The sequence below is a fragment of the Chenopodium album genome, chromosome 1, assembly GCF_948465745.1.
Source record: "Chenopodium album chromosome 1, dcCheAlbu1.1, whole genome shotgun sequence".
Lineage (NCBI taxonomy): Eukaryota > Viridiplantae > Streptophyta > Magnoliopsida > Caryophyllales > Amaranthaceae > Chenopodium > Chenopodium album.
Window position 1 is genome coordinate 63,195,648 of NC_137834.1, and position 18,504 is coordinate 63,214,151.

The 18,504-nt window shown below is 36.8% G+C and overlaps 1 protein-coding gene and 1 non-coding gene across 2 annotated transcripts; both read left to right on the forward strand.

The window, feature by feature from the left end:
- The first annotated feature begins 5,993 nt into the window (after window positions 1-5,993).
- LOC145634123 (uncharacterized) lies at window positions 5,994-6,834 on the forward strand. The gene is made up of 3 exons (XM_081685557.1): window positions 5,994-6,054; window positions 6,150-6,727; window positions 6,820-6,834. The coding sequence occupies exons 1-3, from the start codon at window positions 5,994-5,996 to the stop codon at window positions 6,832-6,834; spliced, it is 654 nt and encodes a 217-aa protein (XP_081541683.1).
- A 10,383-nt stretch (window positions 6,835-17,217) lies between these two features.
- On the forward strand, window positions 17,218-17,324 carry LOC145564664 (small nucleolar RNA R71). Its single transcript, XR_014094879.1, has one exon. It is a non-coding gene; the product is annotated as a small nucleolar RNA R71 (small nucleolar RNA).
- The last annotated feature ends 1,180 nt before the right edge of the window (window positions 17,325-18,504 follow it).

Sequence of the window (18,504 nt, forward strand, 5' to 3'; positions counted from 1 at the left end):
GCGCACAACTAAGTAGGTTGCGCGCGGTTGTCGCGCGCAAGTGAATAGGTCGCGCGCGGTATACGCGCGCAACTATTTATCTTGCGCATAGCTCTATGGTAAGATTCTATTTTCCAATATTTTTAGTATTCTGAATCTTACGCGAGTGCATCTCTGAAAGTTGCGCGGCCTGCCGCGTGCAACTTAATAAGTTGCGCGCGACTGCTGAGCGCGACTTTGTGAGATGCGCGCGATATTTTCCGCGGCAGCTTTTATTTTAACCTAGAAGCTCCTAAATCCGTCATTATTGGGTTTTAAGCAAGGTCTTAAGCCTAATTATGATCGGGTTTAGTTAATTTGGACCTTGTGTTGGCCTTGTTCTTTTATCTGGGCTAGTCTTTTGTATTTTGTGGCTTAACCAGTTATCCATAAGCATTCTTTACTTTGATCCAACACGAAGATGGTTTTATTTATCGTCATTGCACTTCCTGTCGGGACAAGAGGCTAAAAGTAGATGTCTACAGTGGCTAATTGCACTTTTCCCACTGGTTTTGAACCGGTGGGAAAAAACCTGAAATTGCCATCGCTCAAATAGCCACCGGTTCAAAACTGGTGGGATAAGCCAGTTTTGAATCGGTGGCTAATTGCATTATTCTACTAGTGTATTGACTTTGTTTTATTTACCATTACCCCTAATATTTTGAGTTGCCTCACAGGCTAAATTCGTATCACCTAATTAAAAGAATTACCTAAATCCTCTAACTAAAGTAGATAGAGAAGTAGGGTCAAATCCACAGGAAAACAAGTCTTTCTATTCTTAAATAATTAATATAATCTAAAATATTAAGTAACAATTTGTTTTTTTGAGAATTAAACTAAGGAGAATAAATAAACTAAAGCAGTTTAAACTAGGGAGAAATCAATAAATCAAAGCCTAGGGTATAGGTTGATAATAAATAATATTCCAGGGTAAAACATAACAATCAATTATCAATGGATCAATTAATCAGATTATAAAGGCTTTCGCTACGTATTAAAATCATAGAATTAAACTAGCAGTATTAAATTGCATCTCTCGAATCTTGACTTAACCATTTATAAATCAACCTACCTAGTGAAAGTAAGTCTAAACATCTATTCTCATCTCTCGAATCTCGAATCAATATTGCATAATTCATTCAATTAAACCTGGCCAAATCTAATTGCATATCATTAAATCAATCAATAGGAAATCAATCAAAGCATTGAAAATCAGCATTAATAAATCACCCCTTCATATTATTCAAGGATCCCCACAACCTTAGAAATAAAACTACTCTCACATATTAAAATGTAAACTAAGCAAATCAAAAAAGCATGACATAATTAATCAAAGCAATTAAATTACTGAAATAAAAGGGAAAGAAATCGTTTACAAAGTAAACGGAAATATGAAACTGCATAGAATAAGAATATTAACCAATAGCTTAAAACTAAAATCTGGAAATTAAAAAATAAAAAGACATAATCATCTCACTTAACAAATTGAAAGTGTATAAATATTTAAGCTAATAGATCCTAAATTTAAAAAAAGTAAAAGTCGCAAAACGCTCCTCAGAAACATGTGCCTAGTCGAGCGCCACGGTCAGGCCCGCCTTCGGCTCGCTGGTGGGCATCTCATCTCACACCCGGTAGGGCACGCATACGGCGGAGAGTGTTTCCTTCCTATCTGCCTCGCCCGGCTGGTTGCGCTTTAGGGCGAGGGCTTCCCCGTTCAGGCTAGCATTCGGGCAACTTGGAGTTCTCGATTGGGCTCTATTCTTAGCCTAATTCGCATTTCCTCTTCGGGTCTTTAACAGTACATTCGGTCCATTGCCTATAACACCTCAATAATTCTCTCTTTAAACCTGTGAATACCCTGAACAAAATCCAAGAGAATTACTGACGTGCTACAGCCACTTGTTCAAACGTTGAGGCTATTTTAGAATTTAGCAGCGGAAAACTAGTTTAATTAAAGTAAAGTTTCAAACCAATAATTAAAAAACCAAACTAAATCTTACAAGTTGGAACCATTAAGGCCCTTATTCAAAACCCAATTAACAAAGTAGCATTTAAATCAAAGCAGAGTTTAAGAAAGTTTAATATTTTGCAAAAAATAAATCATAAGTAGAACCAACTCTTCACTCAATTACCCATAACTTGATGCAAGTCCCACTTTATACAAATACCTATGATTAATCTGCTCCCCAATATTACAAGTGTAAAAATTGGATCATAACAGGGTCATTGAAAGGCGAAGGCCATGACCAAAGAAAAGCACACAAAAGCACGCAATCAGCAAAGCTGAGTACATACCAGCTGTGAAATATAATAAGAAATCCCTAGCATGTTACCAATAATCAATCATGACATACAATTTAATTAACTACTCAAACACTACGTACTAAGACTCCTCTGTTTAATGACAATTCATTAATTTCATTATAGTCATTGGATCAAGCAATAGACAAGGTTGTCCAAACAATGCTCCATTTGGAACATCAATAAAAGAAAAACTTCATGCCTCCTTTCGACAACATCAATAAAACATCTAACGACCACGGGCGCAACTCCGTGACCGTAGCTAGAATGAGATCTCATCTAACTCCTAGTTTTTGAAAAGTATTTGATATAAGAGACTCCTAGATCAGACGACCTCTAAAAACGTGCACGACTAATACCCCATGTACCCCAACCCCTGATTGTCATTACTCCAGATGTGCACAAATCCAGAGTTTTATTGTTCATCCATCTTGCACTTTACGTGATTTACAAGTTTAGAATTGGTGATGACTCATATGCAAAACAATATAATCAATCAAATATCACATCATTCCAAGCAATCCAAATTTCCACCAATTCAATTCTTGATTCCTTAGAGTATACCCAACCATTGGTTATTGAGGTTGGTTATTAAGAGAGAGAAAGTGGAATAATAATAAAATAATGAAGAGAGAGAAATTTTTGGGGGAAATTTTTAATAACCTGGTTAGTAGAATAATCGGTTATTGTAGCTTGGTCATGGAATATTTTATTGTTTTGATAGTGACACATAATGACAAGGCTTCTTGAGATTGTGACACCTATTCATTTAATCAATGGCTGAGATTTGCTCTGATTTTATTACCGTTGTAATTTTGTAACGGCCATAATTTTTAAAATACAATTCTAAAAAAAAAAAAAACCAACGGCTCTATTTTATTTTTCTCTATAAAATGAGCCCAATATTAAGGTATTTTGAAACAATTTTTTTTTACTGAATATTACTCTCTTTATTATCAAATTGTGTAGAGATGAATATTCCAAAATCTAATAGAAAAAAAAACCCACAAAATCTCAAAACTCATCACAACCCCAAAATAATCCAAATCTTCAACCTTACTATTCTAACATTCCAATTGATCTCAACTCAGATTTAGATACAAATTTTCAACAATTTTCGAATTATGGTTCACAAAATCTCAATTTCTCAAATCCAAGTACTTTTACTCCTTTCCCTTTTCAACCACCACAAAATCCTAATTATTCATATTCTCAAAATGTTATCCCATGTTTTGAGAATATTCAAATCTCTCAAGGTGATCCAACATTTCCTATGTCCCAATTTCATATGTCACAAGGTGATGATAGTGTACTTCCGAGTTTCAATTGCTCATACACTTCGACTGGATCAGATGATGACAATGAACCAGCAGTTGAAGTCAATGAATGAGGTCATGAAGAAGGCAATCAAGATGGAAAAAACAAAGTTTTGGTCAAAAGCTGAAGAAGTGGTTCTTGTGAAGGCTTGGCTTGAGGTTAGTCAAAATAAAAAAACTAACACTAACCAAAAAGGGGATGTTTTTTGGAGGAAAATTGAGGAAATTAATAATGTTAGATTATACAAACAAAGTTGTTTCGAAGAAGGTACTGACGGGGTAACACGAGAAGATTTGTTGAAAATGAGGGGTTCGGAGCAACTTAGAAACCGTTGGAGAAGGATCAATGCTTCATGTTCTAAATTTTGTGGTTCACATGCTCATGCTAATCAAGGAGGGGAAGTGGTCACAATGATGAAGATGTTATGAAGGTAGCATATAGTATATATGCCGCTGACAAAACAAAGACATCATTATGTCTAAAACCTTTCAAGACAAGCATATTTGGGACATTTTGATACAACATGATGCGTGGAAACCAAGTGAAGATACTGTTCAAAAATGCAAGCAAAAAACATATACTCAAGGAAGTGACTCAAAGAGATCATGTATCAATGAAGCTGGCAACTACTCATCTTCATCAAACCCGGAAACACCAACCAGTGGTGATATTGGGTATTCAGGCTTGCCTTCCAGCAACGAATCTAGCAAAAATAAAGGAAAGAGCAAGATGGCAAATATGCCACTTGCAGCATGGCAACAATGGTTGGACACGGCCCAGAACATGAACCTTATAAGGCAATCAAAAAATCAAGTGGAACTTTCAAGGTTGCAACTAAAAAGGGAGAAAGAAGCAAGGAAGCAAAGAAAGATTAATATGGAGTTATTTAAACACCTCGATTCAAAGCCAAACCTATCTTCGGAAGATCAAGAACTAAGGAACAATTTATTGAAGAAGTTGTTCCCCTCAGACTGATGTACTAGGTGTATGGTTAATCATAGTTTAAATGTTGCTTAGCTTAATTTCAAATAATTTGCTTTTTAGTTTTCTGTTTTATGTACTAAGGTTCGATTTTTATTTTCGCAATTTTGAATGTGTTGTTGATTTAGGATATGAATGAATGTTACATTGTAATGTTATTACTAATATAAAAAAAAACAATTTTATTACATATCTAGTATTAAAATCGTATTATACGATATGCTTTATATACATATAATTATTATTGATTTGACTATACCCATCAGTTCACTTTGATATTTCACAGCAAAAGATGTAAATTGATTTACATTACACTGAAAAAGAATTGATGTACCCAACACTGAAAAACAAATATTAGATACTAGACATTGATGTACTTAACAGTGAAAAGGTAATAGTGATAAACACTGCACACTGATGTACTTAACACTGAAAAAGTAATAGTGATAAACATTGTACACTGATGTACTTAACACTGAAAAGGTAATAGTAACACTACATTGCTTTTACGTACATAACAATGTTAAGGTGATATTGACAATACAAATGCATGCATCAACATTACTGAAAAATTATTAATTTTTTTTCTGAATCACTGCATTCATGCAAGACTTCAAATTCACCATATAAGACAATAAAAGATGACTACATACCCAACACATTTGTTCTATAAAATGGATGAGATACATTTCACTTGATTAACCATCCATATTTTCCCCTAAAAAACTTCTACCTTCCATTCTCATATCAACTTGGTTTTTAATAACATGTCATCTGACAAAAGCTCCAACTCTTCTAATTCTTCATCCAATTCAGAAAATAGCCAAACACAACGATATGAAAGACGAAGGCAAGCCAATCGTCTTGTTAACCGAATGATGGATGAAGTTTTTATGTCCAATCCAATTGAAATATATCAAATGTTAAATCAAGTTCCAAGGGCACTAAGGATCCCCGTTCCAAGGGATCGTGAGGATGGACTCAATCGTTTATGGAATGACTACTTTACTGACCATCCTGTGTTTCCCCCACAGTTATTTCGTCGGAGATTTCGCATGAACAAACATATATTTCTCCGAATAAAGCAAACTTTAGAAGAACGTCATCCCTTCTTTCAACAAAGACAAGATGCTGCAGGAAGATTTGGTGTCTCTAGATTGCAAAAATGCACAGCTGCTATGAGGCTAATAGCTTATGACACCTCTGCTGATTCTGTAGATGACTACATTCGAATTAGTGCATCTCTTGCAAGAGATTCACTACAACATTTTGTGGAAGGAATTGTCTCTTACTTTAGTGATTAATACCTTAGAAAGCCCAATGAAGAAGATCTAGTAAGACTTCTAAGAATTGCTGAACGTCGAGGATTTCCAGGTATGCTAGGTTCTATTGATTGCATGCATTGGCGGTGGAAAAATTGTCCACTTCGATTAAAAGGTATGTTTTCTGGAAGACCAGGTAAGCCCACATTAATATTGGAAGTTGTGGCATCATATGATCTTTGGATCTGGCATACTTTTTTAGGACACCAGGTAGTCGTAATGATATTAATGTTCTTGGTAGATCCCCTTTGTTTAACGATGTTTTTGAAGGTCGTGCACCTTCTATTAACTATGTTGTGAATGACCACCATTACAATATGGGATATTATCTCACTGATGGCATATATCCTAAATGGGCAGCATTCATTCCTACAATATCACTACCCCAAAATGAAAAAGAAGGTCTTTTTGCCAAATTACAAGAAGCTAGACGAAAGGATGTTGAGCGTGCTTTTGGAGTATTACAAGCTCGTTTTGCAATAATACGGAATCCTGCTCTAGCTCGTGACGCATCAATGTTAGGAAAAATAATGATAGCATGTATCATTATGCACAATATGATCGTTGAGGACGAAAGAGATACGTATAAAGCGTATTACGATCCAAATGAATATGATCAAGCTACAAACGCGTCTTCAAGTAATAGAAACACTGAAGAGCCTTTTCAGTTCGAAAATAGCAACAACCGAATTGCAATTTTGGAAATTTATATGTCTAATAGAGCTCGTGTTCGTGATGAAGCTATGCATAAATCCTTAAAGAAAGACTTAGTTGAACATATGTGCACAGTAGGCAAAATAATTTGCGTTAATAGTTGTATAATCGTAACATTAAATTATTGTATTTGTACTCAAGCACGGTTCGTTTTTATTTTTTAAAGATTGTTGTCATTTGATAGAATATGTACTATTTTTATTATTATCGAATTTAGTAAAGTTGCAATTATATATTGTGTATTTCTTAAATAACGACTAATTACTTACTAATTAAATAATATAATGCATTAATTTTAAACATAAGTCATTTTATTTAATTACTGTATGCTAATAACAATTATTAGTTTTAATTGATTATTACCAAGTGTATTAGTTATATATGATAGGATTTAAGAGAGATATTGTGTGGTGGAGTTGGGTAAAAGTAGGAGAGAGAAAATGTATAACCAAAAAGATGTGGTTAATTATTGGGAGACATTGGTTATTAAATGGGTATAAGAGTGGTTATAGGTGAGGTGGAAGATGTAGAAATTAATAAAATAAGCAATAACCACAATGGTTGTGGGCAACCATTGTGCATGCTCTTAGTGAAAAACAATATTTAGTATTGAATCCTTTAACTACCTCGGTGTATAAACACCTTAAGTGCATAGGGCACTTCAAATCCTGAACCTCGTCTTAAAAGACTTTAATAAACTCCCCCTACTCAAATCATAATTAATTCATGAATGAGTATTGAAAATTAACCTCATGGAACCATTATCAAAATAAATTCCACTTATAGACAACCAACAATCCATAAACTTTAATTAATCATAACATATCCAATTGATAAGAAAATCACTTATACATCACCCACAACCATAGTCATATACTTATATCTCAAACATGCCTCATACACAAAATACGGAAATCACAATGTATAACCAAACAATTTAGCCCAGTCTTCTCTATACATGATATTAGGTTCTTGATACATCCCTAAACATGCATCTAAAGGCAAGGTTTTGTAAGTCGTACGTACCTTGAATAATAAACAAATTGGTAAACCACTTTTACAGCTAAAAACACCTTCTATAAAGTCTTCTCCTAAACCAAACAACAAAATCAAAATCAATATCCGAGCAATCAAATTTACAGCAATACTAACTTACTTTAAAACCTTCAAAATCCAATTAAACAACACTTTAAAACCTTCCCTTTAATTAAAATCAAAAGCTTATATATAGTTCTTTAAGTATCCTTCATAAAAACCTTAAAACACACCCTTATACTTGAAATTACAGCATGTTTAAACCTTACTATATAAAAATCTGAAATTTTATTTTAAACAAGTATTTTGAAGTTATTGAAATTCCCATTTACCATATAGTAGATTAGTAGACTTTCAACCCAAAAATCCACTAGTTTGAAGTGATTAAAGACTCCAAAAACAATTGATAAAAATCTGAAAATTAAGTTATGAAAGTAAACTTTAAAGTTCAACATTGTATAATTACAAAATACTCATAATAACCATCTAACAAAATTAGAAACATGAAAATATGAAACTAATACAAATCAAAAACCCAAAATCAAAACTTTAGAAATCTGAAATCTTATTTAACATCAATATAATTAAACTTTAACATAATATAATTTAAACATAGTATGATTAGGTAACTTGATTAACACGTTTTAAGCCCAAAATCATTAAAATCAAGATTTAAGCCCTAATTTTCTTAACTAATTAAATCTGAAATTTTATCTCATAAATCAAACATAGCATAATTCTTAAATTTGTAATCTTTTAAGATATATAATCACCATCAAACAATAAAAATAACAATTTCAAAACAAATTTTAATAAAGATTTTAACTTGAAATAGTTTAACAAAAAGGAAGAAAGAAGGAAGGAGAGAAAGAAGAGGGCCGAACTGGTGGCCGTGGGGTGAAGCCGCGGTGTTCACCGGAGGTCGTGTGGCGGCACCGGTGGTGGGCGGCCTGGCTAGGCAGTGACAATTTTTTTTCCTAGTTGATGTTCATGAAAGCAGGGGAAGCAAGAGGCAATAGTAGTAGTGGTCTAGTGGTATGAACTACGTGAAATTTGAGGGAAAGAGTTTGAGGGTTTTATGGAGATTTAAGAGAATGGGTTAAGTCTTTAATGTTGATAATGGTTTTTTTATTATTTTTAATCCTAATAGGACTAGAAATCTTACTTGGTCTCAAATAAGTGGGTTTTAGGTGATAAGAATAATTAGTCAAATATATTAGTAAAATAAGATGCCTCATTTAAGTAATTCTAATTAATAAAATATGCATAAATCACTACTTAATTATATTATAATAATTTATACAAATACATATTTATAAAATATTTGAATAATTACAATAAAATATAATTATAAATTTCACAAAATTGCGGGGGATTATTACATTGCCTCGGCCTCTTCTTCTTTGTCGAGCCCTTAATCACCGGTTCGATTCACGCAATCTCGGGCTTTGGAATGTGGTCATATAAATGCGATCCTACTCTAATGCTCGTAGTGTCTCATATATATAATTCCGAGAAAATGCTCTAAATCTGCAATTTCCTATTAAACAATACCAAAGCTACGAAAATACTAGAAAATGCATACTAGTAATAAAAGTGGCTCCGTAGAGCCAAAAGTACTCTTAAAAATGACCAAGGGATGGGGGTAAAACACTATATAAAATAGACATATCACTGCCCAGGTTCACCAAGATAAACTTGGGAAGTTTATTGACAGGGTAAAGTCGTATCCCCTAATCAAAAGTAAATACCTAAGTCCTCTAACTAAAGTAGATAGGGAAGTAGGGTCGATCTCCATAGGGAAACAAGTCTTTTTACTCCTAATTAATTATTATAATCTAAATTATCTGAGTAACCAATATTTATATTCGAATAAGAAACTAAACTACTAAGATTGAGAATAGAGCGAGAACAATATATGAAAGGATCTAGGGTATAGGTTCACCAATAAATAATACTCCAGGGTAAAACATAGCAATCAATCATTGACATTGCATAAATAACACGATTAACAGGCTCTCGCAATTTACTAATCACCATAGATCTAACAGGCTCTCGCAATTTACTAGATCTAAGTTCTTATCGAAAATAGCCCTTAATATCAAATTAACATCTGCTCGATTCATCAATTCAATATTGCTATACTTTTACAAGCCGCAATTGTAACGTTAAAACAATTCAATAAGAAATTATCATGCAATACCAATAATCAATAATAGTCAATCATCAATGCATCAATTAACCAGATTGTAAAGGGCTTTCGCTACGTATTACAATCACACAATTAAATTACCGGTATTAAATCTCATCTCTCGAATCTCAACTTAACCATTTATAAATTAATCTGCCTAATGAAACTAGACCTAAACATTAATTCTCATCTGTCGAATCTCGAATCAATGTTGTCAAACTCATGCATAAAAGATCTGCGCAAATCTAGTCACAGAGCATTAAATCAATCAATAAGAAATTAATCTAGCATTGATAATTAACAACAACAAATTACCCCTTCATATTATTTATGGATCCCCATAAACCCTAGAAATAGAACTACTCACACATATTAAAAACTAAACAAATCAAAGCAATAAAATAAGTCATGATGAAAGGAAATAAGATTAAGAGAAGAGAAATCGTTACCAAACTAATCTGTATTAATGGAAATAATCAAGAACAAGAGTTGAGAGAAGAGTTAAGAGAGAGAAAAGATCCTAAGTAGAGAGAGAAAGTCTAAGGAAGAAGATAAACAAAAAATCCGTACAAAATCGTAAATAAACATTTCCTAAAACAAAAGTTAAGGCTAAACTAATCAGGTCTCTATAAAAACACGCGCCCGATCGGGCGAAGGGCCGCCCGATCAGGCGCGCCTTTTTCTTCGCGTTCCTCCCAAGCAGCATCGCCCGATCGCGCTAGATGCTCGCACGATCGGGCGCGCCTTAGCATGCACAGCACTATGATCTTGCCGCGCCCGATCGGGCTAGAGGTTGCCCGATCGGGTCCTTGCTCCCCTTTGAGGCTCGAACTTCGATTGGGCTTGATTTCTCGGCCCAATCCGGATTTCCTCCTCGGGTCTTGAATACTTGGTCCGAATACCTCGGGATCCCAATCACCGAGCCCTTAATCACCGGCTCTCACCGATCCTGGGCTCCAAAAGTGGTCGTGTCCTTCTAGCTTCCGTAGTTGGTCCATAAAGCCCGAGAAAATGCTCCAAGAGTGCAATTTCCTGTAAAATACAACTAAAACTACGAAAACACTAGAAAACACAAATTAGTAATAAAAGTGGCCCGAAAGAGCCAAAAACACTACTAATAACGACCAAGGGACGGGGGTAAAACACTATATAAAATGGACATATCAAACTCCCCCAAGCCAAACCTTTGCTTGTCCCTAAGCAAAGAGCTCAGCAATGAACATATAAAACATACTTCACCCCAATAATAAAAATCAAGCACAACGATCCAGGGTAAATCAAATAAATATGTTTCAAAATCAACCAATCAAATCCATCTAATTATCAATCTTCCCTAACAATTGTCAAATAGAGCAAACCACAAGAGCATATAGAATTCAAGACTAGTGCTCACGCACTCAACTCTCATTTTTGTGGCGAGTAAAAGATATACTCGATCGTTCTCCATCCAACCCCTTTATGTGAACAATGCCCTCCCAACTCACACTCTCATGTGTATAAAACAATGAACGCTCAATCCTACTAGTCGACTCGAAATATGCCAAATCATAACTTGCATTGATAAACAACACTTTCACATTCATACAATTCTATGCACAAAGGTCAGAAGGTCTTTAAAGCTTGTAATGTAAGGCTAGGGTAAAGGGTAGGATAAATTTGGAAATAAGTGAGAGAAAAGCTATGCTTAAAGGAGACATATCCTAATAAAACCCATGATTAAAATAAATAATGATCATACATCTCCTACATAACCAACTCTAACATCAACCAAATATACTCCAATCATAATAAATAAACCCAACTCTTACAATTTCATTCATAAGATATAATAATGAAGAAGTAGAGTGAATAAACAAACTTTATTTTCCAAACTTGAATTTTTCATTGAGGCTCAAAATTATTTTCCTTTGATCAACCTCCGACTAGAACATTTGAACATTTTTGTCTTTTGAAGTTCACTTATTTTTTTCACATTTTTTTTTCTTTTAACTTCTCTTTTTTTTCATAATATCATGCTTTATTTTTTTCAAGAAAATATAACTCTCAAACTCATCAAAAATAAACATGAATAACAACAAAATAACTTCTCAAAAACCCACCCAAATTGTGCAAATAATAAGCACACTACAAAATCCCTCACCTCACTCACTAATAGCTCCCCCAAGCCAAACTTGGGACTAGTAACCAATGGGGCAAAATAGGCTTGTAATGCGGCTAATAAACAACAAAAATTCAAGGCAACAACATGGGTAGCAAGAAGGGAACAAATGTATCTACAATATCTAGAGGCTACCTAAAAGAACAAATGCCTTCGTCCTCATCAATGTGCATAATAATGAATCATATAAACATTACTAATAGTTGCAAACCAATACTCAAATTCATTGACATACCAGGAACTATGGAACTATCACATATTCCTTACCAAATCAACTAGTCAAGCACTATATTCACAAGTAGTTGGACAAAATTGACGCATGTTAAGGTTTCAAGACAATCAAACATCAAATCATGATCAACTAATCCACAATGCCTATCATCAAATACCAGGAATCAAAACAATTTTCTCAAGTAAGGGGCACAGGGAAGCATAATTTATAATTCATTGGAACGTATTTTTGAATTTTTTTATTTTTCAATATTTTTTTGTATTTTTTATAAATAAGAAAGCAATAAAGACTACACTAGGAAAGCAATAAATAGAGAAAAGAGAAAGAGGATTACCATATATACAAGAAATCTCCCCCCAAGCCAAATCAAGCAATGCCCTCATTGACTTGGGAGGGTAGCTAGGAAGAGCTACTCCTCATCGTCATCCATCCTCTCATATCCTCTTCCATGACTCGAGCCGGCACCACCCTGGCTCGGTCCAGCACCACCGTAACCCGAACCACCTGCAAAGTAGTTAGAGTCCACATTCCCCCCCATACCCCCAAAAGGAGCATCACCCCCATATCCGTGGACTGAAGAGTAGTCCACATAAGTACCATACGCACCGGGGTGAGAATACCCTCCTTGGGGGTATTGGAACCAATCGGGAGTAAGTGAATCGGGAGGAATAGCCCCCCGACGGGCATAATCGTCATACATGGGGTATAGACCCCTCCCGAGGTTCCTCTCTATGTAACCAACCCGCCCATTTAAGGTGCTTAACCTAGAATCTAGGTTTTGCATCATACCCTCAACTCTCCCTTGCCCCGTCTCGATACGGTCTAATTGGCTCCTAAAAGCCGAAAAGTCATAAGGGGCATTGGGGTCGACGTTATAGTCTACCGAGGAAGTGGGTATGCCATAGGTGAAGGGTGGAGGTGGTGGGTAGTGTGGTGAATGGTGAGAGGGGGAATGGTCTAGGGGGGATTGGTGGGGTTGTGGTGAAGGGTGAGGTGGTTGAACCTCACCTTGACCATTAATCTCGATAGTATAAGAAGGCTTCCCCTTCTCAAATTTGGTCAAGGCGGGGTTGGGTAAGGTAAAGGCTTGATCCCTCCTACCCGATTGTCGGTGGACTATCCACCAAGTGTCACTACCCACGGGTTGCACGCAGTTCAAACTCACTAAATAGGCTAGGTCCATGAGGTTTGATCCTACAACTTTCCTATGCCCATCAGAGTTCCAACCTAGGTGTTTTCTAGCAATGTGGGTCACTAACCCCCCAAAATAAATAGGCGCCCTAGACCTACTAGCCTCGGCCGCATTGGCCGCCCTTTGGAAGTGATTGGCTATCCTATGGGGTATGTTCAATTTTTCGGCGGTAGGAATTATATCGGATGCCAAAAGTTCCAATTCATCTCTCCTAACATTTGCCGGTTCATGCCTCCCAAAAATAGTGAGGCCGGCAAATCTTTGCCAAAGTTTTGGGACGGGATGTTGAATCCACGTCCCTTTGGCATGTTGGAGGTTAACTAGATCCTCCCCAGTTAGCCTCTTATAGACCACGGCGGTGTGGTCTTGAGAGGGTTCAATCGGTTTATCCGATTTCAAATCAAACAACTTTCCGAATTCTTTAAGAGTTAGTCTCACATCGTTGTTTAATAATCGGAATTGTACATGAGTAATTAGTGCATTCATTTTAATAACATTAAAAATTGAAATAAATTCTAATGTTAAGTAGTCATACGTATCATGGCACATTTGAAAGAAACCACTCATGCCTATACCTTTGAACAATTTTTCCAAATATTTATCTAAGCCTAACCTAACTAGTGTGGGATGATGAATAAAACGGGTAGAGATTACCTGGCGATCGATGAGGTTTAACATCCTAACCCGTTGCTCCTCCGAGTTAATGATAACCTCCTCCCATCCCGGAATTTGAAGATCCTGGTTGACCGTTGGCTGAGGTGTCCTCGAACTCTCACCCCTTTGTGTCCTTGAACGTTTTGAGGCCATTATATGTGGAAAAATTTGATGCTTGGAGCTTTCTCTCTCAAGGGGTTTGAAGGAAGTATGAGAGAAAGTGGGAGAAAATAGGTGGGAAATGTAGAGGAAGATGTGAGGATTAATAATATGTAAGAATATTGAGGTTTTGATGGATGAATTTGAGGAGATCTTGGATTGAAAGTGTAGTTGAAGGTGTAAAAATGGAGGTTTTAGAGAGAGAAAGTAATGGAGAAGAAGATGAAATAAGAAGAAAGTGAGGAAAGAAAGAGGAGGAAAAGTTTAAAGGGACGGCCAAAATAGGCGCGCCCGATCGGGCGAGCTCCGCCCGATCGGGCGCGAACATGAACGAAATTTTCGCCCTCTTACTCGCCCGACATATCTTTTCCTTCACTCGATTTGCGCCCGATCGGGCGAATGTCACTCGAGTTTCTGACGCTCTTTGCGCGCCCGATCGGGCGAAAATTGCTCGACTTTCCAGCCCTCCTTGCGCGCCCGATCGGGCAGCCACGCCCGATCGGGCGAATTTAAGACTGGAATTTTCCATGCTTGCGTGCTCGATCGGGCGAGCTCCGCCCGATCGGGCCCGTGCCCGGTCAGCATTCCTTAGCTTTTTCTTCGTCTTCAAAATTTCATCTAAGTCTTTCGACCTCTTACCTGTACCTGTACAAAAACACTTATAACCGGTAAAATTTCACTCTCCTTGCCTCTCAAAAATAAAAATAAAGATAAATAAAAAGGAAAACTAGTCTAGAAAGCAAGAAATACGGGTTGCCTCCCATAAAGCGCTGGTTTATCTAGGTCCCGCACGACCCTCTTACCAAGTACAATGTCTAGAACCCTCGGCCTAACGCTTGATCGGGTGGTTTCTCACCCGGTCTAGCGGTGTTCAGGTTGCGATGCGGTTTCTTGACATACCCTGTGGGACGCCAAATCACCTTATCCGGTGGATCCTCCTTGACTTGGACTGGGGAATCTTCAATGCTACGCACTAAAAATCCTTCTTCGATCGAAGGTTGCTTCAAATTGTCATTGCGTTCAAGACTTGCAACTCGATCTGGCGGAACACTTACTGTAGGCTCGATTCGCACAACTTGCTCGATCGGTTCCACCTGTTCATCCTCGAAACCAAGACCAACAATGTAAAGCGCTCTTTTTATTGCATCGACTTCCTTCTGCCATTTGTCTATCTCATCTGAAAAGGATGCAACACAAGATACCGCCTCCAAGGAATCTTTTTCAAGAGCTTGGGGCATGTTAGAATAATCTTCAACCACATTAACACTGAAACATTTCTCCTCAGTCATGGAGCTTTTAGGGGCATTATTCAGATTAAAAACAACTTTATCATCCCCTACTGATAGTGTTAACTTACCACTTCTTACATCTATGACTGCTCCTGCAGTGTTAAGGAATGGTCTACCCAAAATAATTGGGGTTTGCATATCCTCAGCCATATCAAGAACAACAAAATCTACAGGTATATAAAATTTACCTACTCTAACGGGGACATCCTCTAAAACACCTAAGGGGTATTTGAAAGAACGGTCGGCCATTTGTAGAGTTATATTGGTAGCTTTTAATTTACCCATATTCAACTTAGAACACACAGATAATGGCATGACGCTAACACTAGCACCCAAATCACATAATGCTTTATCAATCAAGAGATTGCCAATATGACAAGGGATAGAGAAACTACCCGGATCTTTTAATTTAGGTGGAGACTTATTTTGAAGTACGGCACTACATTCTGCAGTGAAAGCTACCGTCTCTACCTCACTAATAGACCTTTTTCTCGTCAATATTTCTTTCATAAATTTTGCATACGAGGGGATTTGTGTGATTAATTCAGTAAAGGGAACTGTTACCTTCAAATCTTTTACTACCTCCAGGAACTTATCAAACTGCTTATCCAAGTTTGTCTTCAATTGACGATTGGGGAATGGAAGTTTGATAATTGGCTTTGGAGCATTATTACTCTTGTCTGGAGTAGCCACCTTCTCTGGAGTTGTACCCTGCAATGTAGAATTAGATATGTTAGTATTATCCTTTAGCCCTGCAGGGCTATCAACTACATTGTTTGGTTTAACGGAATCAAGATTAGCATTATTTAATAAAACAGGTTCATCAACTCTGGGCATAGAGGGCCCTTCATAGTTTGAACCACTCCTTAGAGTAATTGCAAATGCTTGATCCGTTGGTCGGGTTAGCTGCGCCGGCTGAGCTCCCTGTTGGCGGGCTTGTAGAGTAGCAGAGAGTTGCGCAATTTGATTATCTACAATTTTATTATGCGCTAGAATTTGATCAATTGTCGCATCTCTACTCTCCATGTGCTTTTGCATATTAACCAACATTGCTCTAATTTCCGCCAGAGAAGGGTCGGAAGATGAGGAGGTTTGTTGTGGTTGGTTCTTCTGGCTAGCATTGGGATGATAATATTTCTGCTGCTGTGGCGCCTGTGGTTCTTGTGGTGGTGGATTTTAAACATTAGTGCTCCGGTAGGAAAGGTACGGATGATTCCGATACCCAGGATTGTAGGTGTTGGAGTATGGGTTATTCCGCCTATAAGCTTGGAAGGCATTAACTTGCTCCACGGAACTCCTGCAATCTTGCTCCCAATGACCTACAATACCACAATTTTCACAGAAAGCCTCATTAGAATTATTATTAATCGCAGAAACATTAGCTACATTAGCAGTGCTCAGATTATCTAATTTTTGGCAAATAGAGGTTAGTTGAGCTTGCAAAAAGGATACAGAGTCGACACTATGCTTCCCCTTGTTAGCAAATCCTCTGGGATTCCCATATTGGGAATTGTGTATCGCCATATCTTCAATAACCTGACCTGCATCATCAACATTAAGATTCATAAATCTCCCACTAGTTTCAGAGTCTAAAATTATTCTAGAGGAATTTCCAATGCCGTTATAAAAGGCTTGGATTAACTGCCATTTCGCTAAATTATGGTGAGGGCATTCTCTTTGTAAGTCTTTGAACCTCTCCCAAGCCTCATATAAAGATTCATCGGCTTCTTGGGCAAAGTTCTAAATCGCACTCCGTAGTACGGCTGTTCGTTTTGCAGGATAATACTTGTTATAGAAATTCAAAACAAGAGTTTTCCAGTCAGTTATACCAAGTGTAGTTCTATTTAAGCCATTAAACCACAATTTAGCTTTTCCAGTTAAAGAAAAGGGAAAGAGAATCTCCCTGATTTGGTCTTGAGTGACCCCGGCTTGCCTGATGGTGTTGCAATATTGACAATAGTCGGCAATGTGAAGATTCGGGTCTTCACCCTTGGCTCCACTGAATTGCTTCCTCTCTATCATCGTTATAAACTGAGGTTTAAATTCAAATTGGACCCCATCAAGAGCCGGAGTAGGGGTGAGATGTGGAAAATCCGTAAGCTTTGGTTGTGAATAATCACTAAGCTTCTTTGGAGCCGTCATCTCTAATTCTGCGTCTGATGATGTCTCTGAATCGCTAGAACCAGTTGGAGGATTTCGGTGATTATTGTTATTATCACCAGAATCCGCCAGGGTTTGCTTGTAGAGATTTTTCTGTCTATGGAAGGAATGTTCGATCTCAGGATCGAATGAGATGTAACCTGATCTGGAACACTTGGGCATAAACAAAAACTAGAAGCAAATATGAGATTTGTCTCAGAGAACTAACGCTCTCTGAGACAAAAAGGGAAATAATCTAGACTACAAAAACAATCAGAAATAAAAATAAAACCGCTTCCCCGGCAACGGCGCCAAATTTGGACAGGGTAAAGTCGTATCCCCTAATCAAAAGTAAATACCTAAGTCCTCTAACTAAAGTAGATAGGGAAGTAGGGTCGATCTCCACAGGGAAACAAGTCTTTTTACTCCTAATTAATTATTATAATCTAAATTATCTGAGTAACCAATATTTATATTCGAATAAGAAACTAAACTACTAAGATTGAGAATAGAGCGAGAACAATATATGAAAGGATCTAGGGTATAGGTTCACCAATAAATAATACTCCAGGGTAAAACATAGCAATCAATCATTGACATTGCATAAATAACACGATTAACAGGCTCTCGCAATTTACTAATCACCATAGATCTAACAGGCTCTCGCAATTTACTAGATCTAAGTTCTTATCGAAAATAGCCCTTAATATCAAATTAACATCTGCTCGATTTATCAATTCAATATTGCTATACTTTTACAAGCCGCAATTGTAAAACGTTAAAACAATTCAATAAGAAATTA